This window comes from Apaloderma vittatum, unplaced genomic scaffold (assembly GCF_000703405.1).
Source record: "Apaloderma vittatum isolate BGI_N311 unplaced genomic scaffold, ASM70340v1 scaffold23764, whole genome shotgun sequence".
Lineage (NCBI taxonomy): Eukaryota > Metazoa > Chordata > Aves > Trogoniformes > Trogonidae > Apaloderma > Apaloderma vittatum.
The window spans coordinates 1-16,489 of NW_009711260.1; the positions used below are offsets into that span (position 1 = coordinate 1).

Sequence of the window (16,489 nt, forward strand, 5' to 3'; positions counted from 1 at the left end):
GTGCTTCCCCGAAGCTGCTCTGCCCGCCGTCAGCATGAAGGTGGAGTTTGCCCCCATCAACATCCCGCTGAAGAGGAGGATTCAGACGGTCGCCGTGCTGCAGTGGATCTTCTCCTTCCTCCTGCTGGGTAAAGCTCCCTCCTGCCCTCGCCCAGAGACAAAAGGGGAGGAATCGGGTTTTTCCTTAACCGGGGGCATCGGGCTGTGTCGCCCTGGGGTTCCACCAGAGAGGAGAGGCGGGCAAGAGCATCAAACTTACGGACTTGAGCTGGCTCTTCCCTAAATGGCTTTTTTCCCCTCTTTTCTTTTTATTTTTTGAAGTATCGCTTGCTTTCCATGGGTTCTTTTTCCAATACGATCTTAAAAAGCTGGTGACTGCGTCTTCTCGTTGAGATGTCCACTGGGTTTCTGACAGCTGAGAGCTTTGTGTTGAACGCGAGTGTAAAGGCTGAGGTGTGACTAATGCTGGTTTCGTTCCTGGTTTTGTAAATAACTTGATATACCACAGTTCACTAAAAATCTCGTTTAACTAAGTGATGAAAATTAATAAGGGTCAGCAGTGAACTGGCTTAAACTCCCATAAATTTCTGGAAAATGCCCTCGCTTTAAGAAAGTGATCCTAACAATTTTACTTGGTAGACATTTTCCGCTGATTATTCCTCTATGGGGACTTTTCCTAATATCATAATAGGCCCCTATCATTAAACACGCAGTCGCAGCAGCAGATCTTATTCTCACAGCTAGTTATCTGGAACCTGATGAGTCCTTCGATAAGGTAAGCTAAGCCTGAGCTCCCTGGGAGCGGACCCACGGGTTGTGCAAAGCGGTTGTGGAATAGGCTGTGTGGAGCAGAACTGTTCCGAGGCGTCGAGCAGCTGGCTGCCTGTGTGTTACTGGAAATGTTGGAGTGCTTTACGGTCGTCTGTGCTTTAGGACTTACAAGGAATAAAGGAACGTGTGGATATCTTCCTCCTCTGTCTTGTAAATATGGTGGTGTGGTGTCTTTCAAGTGATTTTTATTTGGGGTGGTTAGCCCACACATAAAAGATCTGGGTATGTGGGAGAAGCGTGGAGGCTATGAAGCAGCTTCAGAGTTTTAGCATTTGGCTGCTTTGTTACCTCAAAATTATATGTGGTTTGACTATAAACAGTTCATGTCTGTGGCTACGTTGTAAATAGCCTGTGCTTTTAATTTGCTGTTATTGAGTTAGATCTTGGCATGTGCCATTATTCCAGTCTAATGATAAAGCAGTAAATGTTCAGTGGCAGTGGAAGGAAATGATTTTTTTTATCCTAGCCTGGCTGGTAGCAGTGCTGCTGCAGAAAATCACATCCGTCTGTGCTCACTAGAAGAGATCAGGCTGCAGAAAATCCACCCTTGCCACAGTTCCATGGGAGAAGCAGGCAGCTGTCCTCTGCAACTAGCGCTGCCTGGGAATAAATGTCAAGGAAAATCAGCCAGGAAGCAGTCTCAGGGCTCGTTACTTTGGATGTAGTGAGTGCACGTCGTTGTGAAAGAAATCTGTTCGCAAGAATGCTTGAATTTTGATGGGCAAATCGAGTCTGATAATCATCATCTGCTCGTGCTTCCATGGAGACGTTTATCTTTAGAGCTATCCGAGGTGACCCTGTTGATTTGTAGGTGTACCCTTCCAGTCAGGACAGTCAGAGTGATCTGGCCAAGAAGTTTCACGTAGGCTCAGGAAAATTCAGATGGCTGACTCTTAAACAACTTACGAAGTGATAAATGGGTTTGTTTCTGGATTGTCGTTTTGTCTGGATTTTTCAAACTTTTTTTTTTTGTCCACTGAACAGACCAAGTATGGAAACCTTGCTTGCTTTTAAGCTCTTGAATTCAAAACTGATGCTTTCAAATTGTGCAGGGGATGCCCTAGTGCAAGTGAAATGCCATGTGAATTCATCCCAGGCTACCTTGGAGGGCCGGGTATTGTTTGGGGGCTGGTCTCTGGCTGGAACTGGGTTATAGCAAGCAAGATCTGCTGTAGATTCGGTCTTACGTAAAAATACCTGCGTGTGCAAACATGACCAGGTAACGCCATGTGATAGCTAATGACTGATATTATAGATACAGGGGTTCTGTTCTGCGCAGGGGATAAATGGGGTGCTGGCTTAGTTCCTGAAGCTGCCCATCAAGCTACGTGGGGAGGTGCCGTAGCTTCATGAAATGGGCCGGTAGGACTGACAGATCAGGTAATTCTAAAAGGTAGGGCTTTGAAAGACAAAAGCTGGCTTGGATAAGGATATCCTTTAAATCTGGGAGTGACAGGTGAGACAATGTGCCAGTCACAACTTAGAATCCACAGCGAGACTTGGGTGAAAGACGCTGAAAGTCGAGCATCGGGTTTATCTTCCTGTCAGAGACCCTTAAGATTTAATTTAATGTAAAAAGCACGTGGTGTTGGTCTTCACCCCTTGCTTTCCAGGCTTGTTGTGTCGTAATGCTGCGTGGTTTTCTGAGACTGGGGAATTGATGATTGAAAATGCTCTCGTGTGACTAAAGGCCTGAAATACGTACGTGCTGTATTGTCGAAGATCGTGAATCTTGTCACCGCTCGCAAAAAGAGCCGTTTGGCCAACAAACCCCGAGCAAAGCACGCTGCAAACAAGAAAGCTCTGCTGCTTCGCGCAGCGTGTGGGCTTGGGCTGGGGCTGCGCTTGGAGAAACGCCGCTTGTGCTGTAAGCGTAGGCAGAATAAACACGCTCTGCCTCAAAAACGCTGCGCAGAATTTCATTACGTACAAAGGGAACCTCTTTAAAATTCTGTGTGTGAGTTCCTGTGCTTGCCCGCTCGGTACTGCACGCTGCCAAAGTTCACCCCGGAGCAGAAAAGACAAGTTTTCATTGTAGCAGTAGTTCCTCTGTTAGTCATCCAGGGGCATGACACCAGAAACGAGAAATAAGTTCTGAAACGCTGTGATCTGCATCAAAGAGCATCTGAATTAGAGGAGAGAAAGGTCCATCCAACAAGTTTCCCAGCATTTGCCAGCTGGAGCTGCCATACATCTCTCTCTTGGCGTGCTCAAATGCAGCAGGCTGAAATAGTTGAGGTAGTTCCATGAAAAAGAAAAGTGGTTTAAAGGGGCTTCCTTTTCTTTTTCTTTTTAAGGAGGCGTGGTATCAGCCTGGAGTCTAGAAAACTAAAGCTCTGAAAACTAGGAAACATTAAAATGATGCTGTTTCTTGCCGTATTTTTCAGAAATCAAGAACGTTTTTCAGGCTGAAGCATAATTTCAGGTCACTAGTGTTTCACTGCTGAAACAGCAACCACATGAAGTCTTGCAGTTGTGGAGTACCTGAAAAAAGACAAACAAACCAGACAATTTTGGATAGATGTAGTTTTATGCCTGTAATTACTGTTTAGAGTTCGAGGCTCAGCACCGTACCCAGGGGCTGACGGTCCTGGGGCAGGCCTGGCCCCGTTCCACGCTCGTGCAGCACCCGCGTCGCTGACACCAGAATTTTGGGTGGAGATGAGGTGCTGGTGGGGCAGGATGGTGCCTCTTCTCCAGCTCGCTTTCTAGGGGCAGCGGTGGCAAGCTGCTTTTCTCCGTGCTGGGCACTTAGGAAGTGGCTGCTGTGCACGCGCCCCTGTGTTTGTTTGCCAAATAATGACACAAAATGAGTCCAAAATAAAAGGTATACTTTGCTGTGAAGCCACAAAATAATATGCCGAAGGCATCAGTGTAAAGTACATCCTGTTTGCTGGTGATTAAACTTGTGTGCGTGTACAGTGTAGCGCTCTGGTCATGGAGGTTGGCTGGAGACAGTTTTGAGCTCTGAATCTGGCTTCCCCAAAGGAACAGAAAGGAGGAAATGTTTGCTACGGAGCGAGATATTGCTGCTGGAGTAGTGACTGAGGTGTTGAGGGAGTAGGCGTGGGTGTAATGTCCTAAAGCAAAAAATCACCTTTTCTCCAACATCCTGGTGTTTTGTTACCTTGTGGTGATCGAATTAGTCAGCGAACTCCAATGGTCTCATTCTTCCTCAAAGCCTTCTTAAAACACCATTCTTCTGACACCTCAGAGAACTCCTCTGAGCTCTGCGAGCCTTTCCTCGGGTATTCTGCTTGGTCTCGTCGGTCTGTCTTTGCCTCTCTGTGACATTTATTGCTGGCCCGTGGGTAGGGATGTGTGATGTCGGAGAATAACAGGGTGATGCTCGACTGACTGGTGTTTCTAGGAATGCCAGCTCTGTTACCGGCATCTGAGGGAGGGGACTGAACCCTGTCGCCGTGTATATTTGTTTGTATCTCTCGAGAACAAGGAGAGAAAAAGGTCTGTGCTGCATCGGGCTCAGCAGCCTGTACGTGAACAGAACTGACAGATGGAGAAATAAAAGAAACGAGGAACACGCAGACTGAATTTGCCGTGCTGGCTCAGGATCTGGTAATTAGTAACTCGGGGATTTGCTGTAGCCAGAGCGCTCTGCCTTCAAGTCAACAGTGCCCAATGCTCTGTATCTCTAGTTTATCGGTATTTGCCTGCTTGGGAACTGGAACCAAATTCCAGAGGCAACGAGCCTTTAAACCAGCCTCCAAACCTTGGCGTCGGAGGGTTTGTGTTTGTTATCGCGGCAGTGTTGAAATGCAGCTCGCCTGGGAGGAATGCTCCAACACCCTGGTGATCTGGGCTCCCAGCTGTGACCAGCGAGCTGACCTCGGCTACGGGAGGCTGATACGTGTCCACCAATGCCGACCTCCTTAGCGCCTCGCTCCTGGGCATGGCTGGCAAATTCCTGTGGGCTTCAAGAGTTTTCCAGTGTGATTAGTTTAAATAAATAGTTCTGTCCCTTTATTTATGATATTTAGGAATAGTTTAGAAATCATTTCCAGAAATTAAGGCTGATTTTTAAAATACTTTTTTTTAAAAAAAAATATATTTTCCCCTATGAAGGAATCCACTAATCAGGGAGAATAATTTTTTGAATGCAAAAATCAACTCGTCAGCACTACCTTGAGGGATCATAGAGGGGAGCAAATGCTCATTAGGGATGGAAACATCACTGTGCAATTCTCCTTGTGTGTTCCCTCCAGTGTTCTGGTCCTCAGGCACCCAGCTCAGCGGCGCTGCTGGTCTGAAGGCTAAAGATGAGGAAAGGACTATCCTGCTGTAGGTACATCAATGTGACGGGTGAAGAATACGCCATCGTGGACAATCTTAGATTCGGTGGCCCTCGCAATAGGTATTACTCAAACATTTTTGACTCCTTAGTAACTGCAGATGCATTTGGAGCTTCCATTTACTGGGATCACCTGTACTTCCTCACCCGATGTGCTGGTTTCCTACTTCTTAGCTCTGTGGTGTGGAAGTATTTTATGAATTTGGTGCCTGCAGCTGCAAACTTGGAGCCTGTTTAAGGGATGAAGCATCAGGTGTTCAAGCACCATTGGGCAGGATGGCTGCCAGTGCTGCTACCTAATGCTATATATAGTATTTTTCATCCATTTCTTGTGACAGATGAGTATCCACGTGTTGTAAATGGGGCAGTGGGCTCACCAGTGCTGGCTGGCAAACCAGATATTCAGAGTCCCATGGCAGTGATTTGTCTTTTAGTCCATATTTCCTTTTCCCTTTCACTGTTCAATACCCCATAGAGATGTTTTCAAAGCTTTAATTCAAGTACAGATGAAAAATTACGCTTGTAGTGTACACTGGAATTACATGTGAGGAGGCAATGATACAGTAGAGTGATGGATTCCAAGTTTTGCCTGGAATTTGTTTATGAATTTAGGTAAAGTGGTTGCCATTTATTTACTCACTGTCTTCTCTGAAGGAGAAAACGCTGGTTTTGTGTTTATAGGCTCCTTGGTTTTGAGTCATCGGTGTCTCACTCGTCTCGCAGGCTGTTAAGGCAGTGAAATAATGAGGAGGTACGGCCAAAGGAATTTGCTTCACAGGTCTCGCTGGGAATGCAATAATAGAGCAGCGTTGTCCTACGAGATGCTGAGCTCCCCTTAGGAAGTGCTGACAGCGCTTATCTCGCCATCCTTCCACGCACGCAGGAGCGTGTCCCAGCTAAAGCGAAGCAGCGAGTTCGTTGATGTTTGTCTGCAGAGGATTAGCTACCGCTGTCTGGCACATCTTGCTCCCCGTTTCAGTAGCTCTCACGACAAGGATGCTTTGATCTAAAGCACCTTTCAGCTGTCACTAGAAACCTCTTAGTAAAAAGCCACGTGATTCTGTGCTGAGCCAACAGTCCTTCGGAAAGGAAGGGTAGGAAATATAAATACTGATTTTTTTTTTTAATTTATTTTTTTTTGCGTAGCAACTTGAAATTGATTGATTATGGCAATTAAAAAAGCCTTCTCATACTTATTCAAACTTAGACTGTGAATCTTGGCATCCTGTCCAGATGAGCGTTCCTAGAAATTTCTTTAGGTTCCGGATCTCTTTTTCAAAGAACAGGTAATGACTTTTCCTCCGAATGTGTCCTGTTTTGAAGTGTTGCTGGTGTGGGATTCCCAGCGAGTTCTCCCTCCGGAGCAGTGGAACTGAGTGTCAGCTTTCACCTGTGTTGCTTCTCCTGCATTAACGAAGTTCCTTAAACTCATTTTTGCAGCTTTGGGCAGTTTCTCACATCAACCTCGGAGGTCTGTGGGCCTCAGGTACCTGTGGTGGTTTTCTAGAGCTCTCACCGAGGGGCCTCTCTGAGCAAGACCAGAGTTGCCTGTTTTGGCAGCGAGCTCCTGTGCTGATGCTACTGAAGAACGGAGTGTCCTTCAGAACAGGAGATTTGATCCTGCTTCTGGTCTTGTTGGTGGTCGTACCCTTCTTCCTTCCTCGGAGCACATTCAATTCTGTATTTTTCTGCTCACTCCCTGCCAGAAACGGGAATATTCATCCCTTTCTTCCGTACTCGGTCTAACCAGCGCTTTGCTGGTGCTGCCTGCTTCTGGGTTCTGCAGGAGCTCCGTTACCCCGTGACAGTTGGTCCATTTCTGAAAGCACAGTCCAACGAGGCAGAAGGGCAGGCTAGCTGCAGTTCCCAAAAAATAAGTATTCAGGTTGGAGAAACGAGTGCCCGTAGGCCGAGCTACGCTCTGAATTTCAGCAGCTCAGAACCTGCACAGTGTAGGGATGTTTTCAACGCCCAAGTAATCTTTCTCGTAAATGAAGCTGATCGTAACTAGGATGAGTGGTTTTTACTTGTGCTGATTTCAGAGTTTTCAGTTCTGGTAATAGCTACATGGTGTTAGCCAAATCACTGTCCTGGTGTGCTGCCGTTTTATTTGCACTCTGCTCTATTTACTTTGTATTTACACCAACATGTTTCACTGGTGTAACTCCTTTTAGGACGTAACAGGATAATGCTCTCATGAAAGTGCTGTGGGACATACAAAGTACTACTTCTGCTTTGTAAAATATCCCGGAAAAAACACCTTTTTCTTCCAACTCTGCCTGTGGAGACTTCCAGTGAGAACTGGGTCCTCTTTTGCTTGCGATTCGATCAACGCGTGATGCCAAAGCGCTGGCTCCTTTGCAAACCTGAAATTTGGCATCTGCTGAATTATTCTGATCCGCGAGCGCGATGCGTTTTGCTCACAAGACGTCAGGGCAAGCGGGGTGTGCGACGGGGCGGAGAGAGAGCGGCAGGTACCGCCGTAGCGCGCTTCCGCCGGCCGAGGCTGCTCGAGCTGGTGCAAGAGCGCAAAACTCTGCGTGTCCTACAGAAGTAATGTCTCCATGGGGAGTTTCCCTGAATAATTATTTCAGGGTTGAGCCCCAAAGTGTAACACATTGTGTTCAATCAAACAGCTTTTTCTGGCCTCTCCTCCAGATGTCGTTGTGGTAGGGTGTTACAGTTCCTATTAACCTGGGCCTAAAAATGTCAGGACTTGAAAGTGGGAATTCAAGGTCTCCAAAGGAGATAGATGTGATTAACACTTGCTGTGGTTTCCTTTTTTTGGTCTCTTGTAGCAGAGTTTTGCTGGGGATTCTTCGTGATCCTGATACTGGGCAACTTCTGGTTCCTCGCCGTTGTGTACCTGCTGTGGCTCTACCTGGACTGGGAAACGCCGTGCACGGGGGGCAGACGGTCCCAGTGGGTCAGAAGCTGGACTGTTTGGAAGTACTTTAGGGAATACTTTCCCATTCACGTGAGTAAAAGGTTTCTCACAGAACTGCAAACATTGAAACAGAGACAGCTTGAATAGCCATGAGCGTGGACGAATGTCTGAGACTCCTCTTTGATAAAAAACTAATACTTACTCCAGGGTGAACTTCTTTGTAAAACATGGGGAGTCTCAGAGTTAGTGGCAAAAAGGGGCAGGGGCTGATTTTCTCCGTGGACTGTTGGGTCACCAGATAGTGCCTCATCACCGTAAATGCTAGATGTAATATCTTGAGACCCATCTATTTAAATGTTGTTCAACTATAAAAGTGAAACAGTAGTTTAAAGTGCTCAGAAAGAAATGACTTGTCATCGGTTCTGTGTCCTGTCAATGTACTAACTCTATACTGTTGGTTTTGAGAATCCTTCCGAGGAAAGTGTTATGATGTCTTCCCCTGTCTCTATTTTTCAGCTTATTAAAACTTCAGATCTGAGTCCAAATCACAACTACTTACTTGGCTTTCACCCTCATGGGGTGCTGGTAGCTGGAGCCTTTGGAAACTTTTGCACCGGTCCAAGTTTCAAAAATTTATTTCCTGGGCTTACTCCGTTTCTTCATATCATGCCCATCTGGTTCGGCTGTCCCTTCTTCAGAGAATACATAATGAGTGCTGGTAGGTAAAAGCCGAATTTCCATCTTACAGCTTCTGCTTCAGATGTAGGGTCTGTGCTCATACCTAAAAAGGGTAAGTAATTTCACTGCGGGAGAGTCAGCATCGGTGCTAAATTAAACCTCTGATTGATGATGTTGCAAAACATTATTAAAGGTTTTACTAATAGTTTTGTTAAAATGTATCACTGAGCTTTTTTTCCTTTCTGGAAAAAAATGGTTGTTTCTCCCTTGAACTATGAAACAGCATCACAGAGTACCCGTTATTTACAAGAAGGGCAGATTGATTTATAGCATTGTTTAGTTGTTGCGTAGACATTTGTAAAACAAATGGAGGATAATGTCTTACCTCAGAGGCTTAAAGCCCTACTTGTTACAAATGTCTTTCCAGCTGGAAGTTAATTACCCAGTTCTGACTGAGGGCTCATATTGCAAATTCGTGTAAGGGTAGTGGAGATGCAAACTCTAAAGACTAGAACTTTCCTTCTTTATTCTGAGCAGCACTTGTCCTAAAGGGGTGATTTTCATGACTGATGATGCAGAAATGAAAGATGAACAAGCAGTAGGGTTTGGGGAGCAGAAGAACGTCTACTGACACCAGTTCCCCTGCGGTGGTTTCATACAGGAGTTACTGCACTTACATTTGAACATGGTTGAACTAGAGCATTTCAGTAAGTACCGTGTGGGGCACAAGACTAGGTCTGGGAGACAGAGATCTGGCTCTTACTCCCAACGGCAGCCCAGAGGCTGTGGTTTCGGGTAAGCTACGCAGCTCTTCCGTTCATAGAAACATGCCTAGGATGTTGCTCAGAATAACAGCAGAATTGCACATCTGTGTGTACCTCAACACACCACAGAGTGCCCTTCCACGCAAATGTTGTTCCCGAGGGGATTCTTCGGGGCTTGTAAAGGTACGGGATTGGCAGATGACGATTTAAAACACTTTCCTTGAGAAAAGACAGGGGCTCCTGTCTTGTTTTCTAGAGAAAACGCATGCTGATGGGTGAACAGCCATCACTCGAACTATTTGGCAGTCTCAGGTCACCTGAGTTTTCAGAGTAACAGTGCCTGTGAAGACATCGATGGCAAATGGAAGTAGCTTTTTACTGAGGTCTGAGCTTGCTCCAGTAACAAGCTACTTCCCTTGGTGGCCAACTCTCAAAAGTAGATCGCAGTCATCTTCCCTTTCTTGTTGGGTTTTCATAATCCACACTGTAATGTTGTGAACAGGAAGGAAAGCACACGAGGAACGGGAGATGAAGGCTTCACTTAGCATCCAAAAGGGCGTGCTTTGATACTAGCCCTGTAAAATACCCCAAACCAACCAGCAGTGCAAATGAGACTTGATCTCTCAATTGTCATTTTGACTATATTAATTCAACACAGCGTCATTAAATGTGCCTTCTGGGTCAGTGGTACCGCTACGAGCCTTTGATGTAAAACTTGTGGCACGAGGGAAGGAAGGGAAGGATTAGATGCATATCTGTTAGAAAGGGGATTTTTCCAAAGCACCGAGTTCAAAGCCAGGTCTAAGTTGGTGTTAAGGCTCGTCCAGTGGTGTGCCTCTGACTTGAAGCACCTGAATCAGCAGGAGGACCAGGAAAGCTTCGTGTGTTCTTTTAGCCTAACTAGACCGATGAGTGCCAGGTCCTGGTTACCAGAGAATGAGCTGATGCAGTCGCTGGGATTGGCACGAGGGAGCCTTTTCTGCTTTTCCCGAGGCTTTAGGTGGAGCTGCTGCTTTATAGCTCAGGAAAGAAGGAAGGGGATCAGCTTGGCACCGTAGCGTTTGGGTTCACAAACTCTCCGCTCGTTCCGTTCAACCCTCGGCGCCTGGGTTTGTGTGCCCCTGCTGCACGGCTTTAGCTGCTGCCCCTCGGCGCTGCCTGCTGCCCTCCAGCTCTTCTGTTCTCGGGCACAGAACTCTGAGGGGGAGTTAAACTGGCAGGAGGGCGCGCTCTTCCCTGAAGATCCCAAAACTCCCACGACAGGCAGACAGCGTTGGGCGTGTCAGCGTGAAATCAAAACCAAAGGACGTCCCCGAGGCCCAATCTGTTGCAGAGCGAGGGGGTCGAACCCGAATATTTGAACGCTGCCCTTTTCAAAACATCCTTTAGATATTTAAAAATATTTCTTAAATTCCACTGTACTCGTACCTGAAGATCCAGCAGTGGCTCTTAAAATGTTTGCTCTTGAAGGAATGGTTTCCGCGTCCAAGGAGAGCGTCTCGTACGTGCTGAGTAACGAAGGGGGCGGCCACGCGTCCGTCATCGTGATCGGAGGAGCAGAGGAATCCCTGAACGCCCACCCTGGAAGTTTAACTTTGAACATCCTCAGGAGGAAAGGCTTTATTAAAATGGCTTTGAGGCATGGGTAAGTTTCCCACCTGGGCTGCTGTAGTAACTGTGCTTTGAATATCGATCAATTCTTAAATTTAGTTCGTATTATATGTAGAAAACGCAAGTAATCAGAATTTGAAAGAGTTACTCGTCGAAGAGCGCGGAGATGTCTGGCACAGGAGCCAGTCTGTCCACCTAGATCCCATCTGGGAGTGTTGAAAACTCCCTCTTGACTTTCATAATTTGGAAGCAGTGGGTGTTATTAGCACATCTTGGTGTTTCGTTTCAGTTGTTTTTTGCACTAGCAAAGAGTGAGAATTATGAAACGATATAAGTAAACCTTGGCTGCTATTGCTGAGTGGAGCAGACATTCTGCTTTCTGTTCTGTAAATGGAAGTTATATTCAGATATTATTTTAAGCAAACAAAGTACTAGAAAAATACTAGAAAATACTAGAAAGCTAGACCTCGTTTTGTTAAATCACTGAAAATTGTGGCCTGGGGAGATTTGTTTTCACCTTTGTTCCAAAGACTTTCTTTTGAAGATTGTTATTTGCAAAAGTACGTTTCTGGGAATTTTTGGTGAAAATCTCAAGAAAAGCTCTCAAACAGTGTGTAAGGAAACAGAGGTGGTGTCAATATCTGTTGAGTGATTCATGGAGTATAAACATTGGCTTTGTGCTGGGCTGGCCTTGATGTCTGACATAGTAGAAATATAGAAACGTCTTGTTCCTGCTAAGCTTTCTGAACAGCTCCCAGGATTATATACAGACATGTGAAGCAATAAATAAAAAAACGGGTGATCTTGGGAAATCTGTAGTATTTTTTAAGCTATTAACTGGGTAAACAAGTTGGTCTCTGAGAAGAGCATCTCCCTGTTTTCACACAGGATGCCAAGGTTTGTTTTTTCTAGAAACTATTCTGTGTCAAAATTCCCAAAAGATTTCATCTGTATTTCACCAGGAGCCTCGTAAAGGACCTGCTCTCTGATAGAAAGTCACGTTTGAGTTTAATTTGTACCAAGAAACAGCACTTGTGTATTTAAATTGGCACTTCGGTGCCTCAGTGAGTCTTTGCTCAATTTCTGCTCAATTGCTGATTCACCCAGCGGGATCCTCTACGCTGTCAGTGGTTTTGAATCTGTAACTGTAGACCTCAGAAGAATATTTAGATGCCCTTTTGTTTGAGCATGTCTGTCATACCACAAAGATCACAAAGGTTGGTGTTTATCTCTCATCTAAATGGATTTGGATTGAGAAACTGCATAGATCTGTGCCTCTTGGTCCCCTGATTTCCAAAGTGTCGCCGACACACAAGCTTAGGACACTTAACAAAACACAGGAGCGGCCACTTCTTTCTTTATGAAGTCTTTTGTTTCAAAGGACGGTTCTCGGTAAGGCAGAGGCTCAGTTGTCCCCTCGTTAGGGTGATAATGCCTGTCTCTGCCCTGAGCGGCTTGAAACCAGCACCTCACACGCGGTCACCCGCCGTCCAGAGGAGCTGTGGTTCCTCAGCTGGGAACTTGTCAGATGGGGTGTCAGCACAAGCCCTCTGCGCTTCTGGAAAGGACCTTTTGGTCTGAGGTAGGACAGGTACCTGATACGACATGAAGAAATCCTGAAGACATGAAACAAATGATGAATCAGCTAACTTATCTGCAGTTTCCCAATCCTAAGTTACTTATTTCTCTGTCTCAACCTGCTGCAGAGCATCTTGCAAAAGCCTTTACCAGATTAAAACAAATCCCAGTCTCGAGGTGCTATTGCACCACGAGACATTGCTGTTTGTTTAAGCGCTGTAGTAAAAAGTGGAGTATTTACCCAGTCACAGGATGTACCAGGTGTTCTGACATTTCCTGTACAGGTGCCTGGGTGATATATGCTCTGCTCGAGAAAGAGCCTGTGAGCAGGCGCCAGTCACAACAGTGAGTGGGGATGACAGTCTTTGGGGGTGCTCACGCTTGAGGAGCTGTAGCAGCACTTGTTTTTTCCATACAGGTGCGATTCTCTGATTGTCCGCGGTGCTTTCCAGCCAGCGCTGTCCTCAGCGCATCCCCCTCAGGCATTAATTCATCCCGACAACATTGCAGCGATATTTTACAGTGAGGTTTTTCTCAAAGATCCTGTGAGCCAAGATGTAGAAGCTAAGACCTAAGTAAAAGCGAATAAAACACCTCTGGATCCTTCAGAGGCTGCTTAGGATTACCCTGCTCTTTTTTTCTTTCAAGTGTGTAGAATGCTATTTAATGAAGCTGAGCATTAATCACAAAGTGTAGTGCAGCCAAGCTTTTAGGTACAGCAGGGATTTTGCCTGTCGGAGACAGCCAAAGTAGTTTGTCCAGGAGCTAGTCAGAGCCTTTCCTCCCAAGCCAATTCAGGAACTGAATGAGAATTCAGGAGGCTGTGCAAGAGCCAAAGCGAGTGAGTGTAATTTCTGTGGGTAGGGCTTGACCTCTGGTAATGCTGGATCAGGGCTGGTGTTTTTGAAGAAGTCTGGAGGAAGCAGGATTTCACAGGGAATCGGACAGCAGAGAAATCTGGCGTCGTGCTCACGTCTGTAAGGACGTCTGGTTTTTCTCAGGGTTTTTGTGCTGAAATCGAGTGCGTGCAGTGCTCCGGTCAAAAGGCAGAGGAAAGCCAAGGTCTGGTTTCGATGCCGCCCAGCTGGGAGCATTCTAAGGTCAGCAGCGAGGCTGCCTCGCTCGCCAGCGGAGAAAACGCAGCAGAACGAGGGTGGACTTGCTGAAATAGTGGTGGATAAGATCATAATCATAATGATGATATATACGAGGATTCATTTTTACGATTACGAACAGTCATAAGAAGCCGTGACGGGTAGCAAACGGTCGAATGCTGCCCAAAACTAGTTGCTAGTTACACGCCAGTCACTTTCTTTTTCTTTAAAGCCCGAAAGCCCGAAGCAGCCGCGTATCAGAGGAGCGGAATGCCACGTGCTGATGTGGGATTCTCAGTGTGGTCGTTGTTTTACAGGGCCCATCTGGTCCCGGTGTTTTCCTTTGGAGAAAATGAGCTATTCAAGCAAGTTGCAAACCCCAAAGGTTCGTGGCTCCGAAACATGCAGGAGAAGTTGCAAAAGATCATGGGCTTCGCTCTCCCGCTGTTCCATGCCAGAGGAGTGTTTCAGTACAGTTTTGGCTTAATACCTTACAGGCAACCTATTCATACCGTTGGTAAGTTCTCTGTGTATTTTCTGTAGTTTTCTTCTCCTTGGGCTGATGACATCAAGACTGTTCTGAAGCTTAAAACGTCTTTCACTTTGAGGCAAATCATCATCGTCGTATTTGCTGCAAGGACGGAGGGTGGTGCATGGCTAAAGCACAGGAGTGCTTCAAATCAGCGAGACCGGAGCCTTGCAACAAAATCTGTTGCGTGGTGTCAAGAAATCCCTCACCTTTGGTGTCTCTTCTTCCTCATGTTGGAAAACTTATCCTGAGGGGGCGGTCTCTGAACCTCCCGGTTCAGAGGTTGTGGTCTCTAAAGCAAAGAGATGCAGTTCAGCAAAACTGAGCTTCATGAAGTCTGAGCGGTTTGGGCTTGACAAATGAAGTACTTTTGTTTGGTTTTTTCCTGAAAATTACTGCTGCTTTCTGGAAATAGAATAAATCAGGTTGCTCAAAGCCGCAGAGAAATGTAGAGATGAGCGTAATTTCCAGTTCTGTGAGAAGTCTCTACTCGTGGGAGGCAGGACTTGGGGGTTGTTTGGTGTTTCCAGTCGTGCTTCTGGAAACGCTGTGTTGGCTGTGTATTGATTTCATGCCCCCTGAGTTATTGCTCCATCCAGGGCTGGGTTCTCACCCCGAGCCACACAAAGGTTGAATTTCAGCACCGTGGAGGGCCCGAGAGCTGTTGGCAGGTGAAGCTGCAGCAGGAAAACGCAGAATCAGCCCTTCTTGTGGTTCTGGCTACACTTCCCTTCCCTTTAGTCAACACCATCCAATTCGCAGTGTCAACATCTGCTGAAGTGGATTTTCGGGTGCCTTTGCGACAGCTGCCGAGGGGTGCTTTTAACTCGGCTTTTTTTCTTCTTCTGCAATCTCGGTCAGGCCTAATAGGCTTTCAGCGCCTCCAGTGCAAGCGCCACCACCCAGATCTGGAGTGGCTGAACAACACGAGGAAGACTGAGATTGTGGGAAGCTTCTCGCGGCGTATCGCAGGCTTTTTTAGCTGTAGCTTTTTGTGGAGGAGGAGGGGCTGCCCTCTGGACTTCCATGAACTACCTCCCGTGCTGCCTGTTGCTCTCCCACAGAGCAAGATGATTCCTGCCGTTTCCTCCAGTCCCGTTAGGTGGCTGCGTGGCCGAGGCACCACTGCGCTCTTAGGCAGGCCCCTCACATGGGATCCCCTTGTTACTCGGATCAGAACAGTGAGAAGGAACATTTTTAAATGCCATTTTGAGCTCGCAGAGCGCTGCCCGACAGCCAGGCAGCGCACGGCCCATGGGATTGTGCCTTGAAGCGTGAGCTGCTCCTTGAAGTTTGAGCTTAACCCCCTTCTCGTTCGCTCTTTTGCCACCAAACTGAAATGACATGGCTTGGTTTTTTTAAATTCATTTCGTCGGAACTTGAGCAAAAAGGAAGGAACAGACCCAGGGCTCAGGTTTGTGAGAGGCAGGACCAGGGCACGAGAACTGTGTGGTGGTTCTGCCCCCTCGCTGGGAGCTGTTGCAGGAGGGAGAGCAGTTCTGCCTCCAAAGGGACGTCGGCGAAGCTAATGCTGCTCTTGTGTTTGGTTTGCAGTGGGAAGCCCCATCCCCGTAAAACGGAACTTGAACCCCACGGCCGAAGAGATTGACCAGCTACACGCCTTGTACCTGCAGAAGCTAAGAAAGTTATTTGAAGAACACAAAAGGAATTATGGCATCCCCGAGCATAAATCTCTCATCTTCGAGTAGCAAATTACAATCTGTAATTCCAAACCTCACAGAACAAAACCAGTGTGGGCTGAAAGATGTCTTTATTGCAATCTGTATTTTGCAACCTGTAATCGTCCTTGTGTAAGGAATAATTTTGAAGAAGAGATTATCAGATGATTTATTGATTTTTATCTTGCTCTTGGGAAAATAAAAATAAAAATCCGTAGGGTGTGAGCCTCGAAGCCCGTGCTGTTCCGAGTTGTCCTTTTAGGTTCATCCGTACCAGAAATGCCAGTGGCAGACTCCTTATGGATGTTCTTACCCCCGTGGCACCTAACTAGAGCTTGAGCAGAGGAAATGACTGCAGCCTGAGATCACGAGCAGGGAAAGTATAAACCCGACAAGCCTTTGGTTCAAAGTTGAGACTTAGCAGCACATATTGATTGTGACATCAGGCTCTTCTCTGAATATCGGGAAATCCCGCGGCTCCTCCGTAGAAGGGAAGGTGCGTGTTTTCAGGAGGAGGCCGTTATAAAAC

General features: G+C 46.6%; 1 protein-coding gene across 2 annotated transcripts; it reads left to right on the forward strand.

The window, feature by feature from the left end:
• Positions 1 to 27: 27 nt before the first annotated feature.
• MOGAT1 (monoacylglycerol O-acyltransferase 1) lies at positions 28 to 16,032 on the forward strand. Of its 2 annotated transcripts, XM_009867604.1 has the most exons (7): positions 28 to 128; positions 6,988 to 6,992; positions 7,944 to 8,117; positions 8,544 to 8,745; positions 10,940 to 11,114; positions 14,070 to 14,269; positions 15,836 to 16,032. In XM_009867604.1, exons 1-7 carry the CDS (start codon positions 35 to 37, stop codon positions 15,988 to 15,990), a joined length of 1,005 nt encoding a protein of 334 aa, XP_009865906.1. In that variant the 5' UTR covers positions 28 to 34; the 3' UTR covers positions 15,991 to 16,032. The 2 variants fall into 2 exon arrangements, with proteins under 2 accessions (XP_009865906.1, XP_009865907.1); XM_009867605.1 differs by lacking the exon at positions 6,988 to 6,992 and having other exon boundaries at positions 35 to 133.
• The last annotated feature ends 457 nt before the right edge of the window (positions 16,033 to 16,489 follow it).

Coding starts and splice junctions, on each gene's coding strand:
- MOGAT1 (XM_009867604.1), top strand. CDS start 35: ATGAAGGTGGAGTTTGCCCCCATCAACATCCCGCTGAAGAGGAGGATT. Junction 8,746..10,939: donor AGAATACATAATGAGTGCTG/GTAGGTAAAAGC, acceptor TTGCTCTTGAAG/GAATGGTTTCCGCGTCCAAG. Junction 11,115..14,069: donor AAAATGGCTTTGAGGCATGG/GTAAGTTTCCCA, acceptor GTTGTTTTACAG/GGCCCATCTGGTCCCGGTGT.